Consider the following 2,243-nt stretch of genomic DNA (forward strand, 5'->3'; position numbering starts at 1 on the left):
CAGGTACTTTTGACCAGCATGTACCTTTTATTCCACTTGGGCCAAATTTTCCGTGATGTCCCATAATTCCTTTCTGTCCTTTACGCCCAGGTTCTCCTGAAAAACACATTATAAACACATTCCAAACTTAAATAAAAATGTATCTGATTCTGGATTAAAGTTCTGCTTTTAGATACTTTCTGTAACACCTACATCAGAATATAGTGATCCAATCTGGAAACATCCTTCAGGCTTTATTAATCTCTGCAGTAAACTCTTGCAGTAACCCTGCATTCCTAAAACCATTCCTCCTCCAACTTTTCACCCAAATGTAAACACATGGAGATCTGTGGCTGGCCTGGACGCAACTTAACTGCACATTATCAGCACAAGAAATGTGATCTTTGCCCCGGTAACTGCTGCAAGTCTTACAATACAGAAAAGAGGCTTCAGGGAAACAAACAAATATTCAGGAGAACACTGCAAAAACACAAAGTATTACCAAATATTTTTGTTGTAGTTTCTAGTGCAAATATCTTGGTACACTTGAAATGAGACCAAACTAACATACAAGTAACGTTTTAGGAGCTTCTTTTAACTTAATTATTCCTTAATACTGATGAAAAAGTACAAGTTTCATTTCACTTATAACATGGGGAAAATGTCTTGTTATAAGTGACATAATCTGCTAATGTGACAAGTATTTTTTTTCTTCTATATAGGGATTTTTTTTTACTGAAAACAAGCTCATATTTCTTCCTGAAAAGTTATTTGCATGTTAGTTGTGTCTTATTTGAAGTGTACTAAGATGTTTGCACTAGAAACTGGACTAAAGTTTGGTGTTTTTGCAGTGCAGCATGAAGGTTTACCGTTCTCTCCTGGAGGGCCGACTCGTCCTGGTCTGCCAGGCGTTCCTTTTTGTCCTTTTTCTCCTGGTTCTCCTGCAGCAGCAGAAAATCCAGTCAGACATATTTCATCTTTAATATGATTGCTGTGCTGAGAAAGCAGATTATGCTCCGTGTGGATCATTTGCCTTTGAGTCCAGGGACAAGGATCTGAATTGTACAGGAGTCTTCTGCCACTTGTTGTCCATGTAATAGCTGCACTTGTAATAAACTCGTCATCATCACAGATATCAGAGTCATATGAAGTAAAGGTTTCCATCGTGCCATTCTTCCACATGGACTGGATGGTGTGTTTACTGGGGAAACAGAAAAGATTAGAAAATATTAGGTTAGAGGACCAAAACTGGATCAGAGCTGAAGTGATGTTTAGATTCACTGCAAAAACACAAAATCCTACTGAGAAGTTTTGGTTTTCTAGTATAAATACCTTAGAACACTTGAAATAAAACAAAAAATAACCTACAAGTTAATTTTCAGTAAGATATAAAGCTTGTTCTAAGTCAGTAATTCCTTAATATAAATTTTAAAACGTCACAACCAGACATTTTCCCCGTGTTATAAATGAAATCCACAAGTAGAACTAGAACTTTTTCATCAATATTAAGGTATATTGAGTAAAACAAGCTCCTATATCTTGCTGAAAAAAATTATTTGTGAGTTAGTTTTGTCTTAATTCCTCTAAGATATTTGCACTAGAATACTTGGTAAAAGTTTGTGTTAATGCAGTTTTCAACAACAGTCGTTCCTTTACAAGGTTCACATAATAATCCTGGAGCAGAGACAAAACACATGATTTATTTTATGAAAACCTTTTTAGGAATATTTCACAGTCTAAGATTAAAACCTTTGGATAATCTGACGCTCACCTTGACGAGTGTTTTCCAGACCAGACCGGCGATTCCAGCTTCCAGAGATCTGCAGGAGCTTTGATTTCTGGACGTCTTACTGAAAAGTTTCCATGTTCCTCCTCGGATGTGTGTGTGTGTGTGAAAGTTAGTGTGTGAGAGAGAGAGTGTGTGTGTGATAGCACATTTATAAACAGTTCAGAGATAACGTCCTGAAGCAGTTGGGGCCCCTGCAGATAATTGGCTGAGAAAGCAGCCTGTGATGGATGTGAGTTTGAATACACAGACTCAGTTGGATCACTCATTCGACGCCTTTTAATTATTCATTTAGATCTTTACAGTTATATGTGTATATGTATAATTCATAATACTTTAAGTGTGGTTTTGTTTAAAGGCTTAGATTCTGTTAAGGAATTAATATATCTTTATAATTTCCTGTGTAATTCAGTGTAGTTGTTTGTTCATTTAGCGCACGTGTGTCAAACTCAACGCCCGCGGGCCACATGTGGCCCGC

General features: G+C 36.9%; 1 protein-coding gene across 2 annotated transcripts in view; it reads right to left on the reverse strand.

Annotated features, from left to right (window-relative positions):
* The window catches only part of colec11 (collectin sub-family member 11), a 3,790-nt gene extending 1,838 nt beyond the window's left edge, over positions 1-1,952 (reverse strand). The window contains exons 1-4 of one of the 2 annotated variants that reach the window (XM_007565539.2): positions 1,751-1,952; positions 1,013-1,180; positions 849-920; positions 25-96 (exon numbers count right to left, since the gene is read on the reverse strand). In XM_007565539.2, coding sequence (XP_007565601.1) covers positions 25-96; positions 849-920; positions 1,013-1,151 — 283 coding nt within the window. In that variant the 5' untranslated portion in view covers positions 1,152-1,180; positions 1,751-1,952. The remainder of the gene's footprint in view (positions 1-24; positions 97-848; positions 921-1,012; positions 1,181-1,750) is intronic. The other variant, XM_007565538.2, reaches the window with a different exon arrangement.
* Positions 1,953-2,243: the final 291 nt, after the last annotated feature.

Source organism: Poecilia formosa, unplaced genomic scaffold (genome assembly GCF_000485575.1).
Source record: "Poecilia formosa unplaced genomic scaffold, Poecilia_formosa-5.1.2 Scaffold178, whole genome shotgun sequence".
In the NCBI taxonomy this organism is placed as follows: Eukaryota; Metazoa; Chordata; class Actinopteri; order Cyprinodontiformes; family Poeciliidae; genus Poecilia; species Poecilia formosa.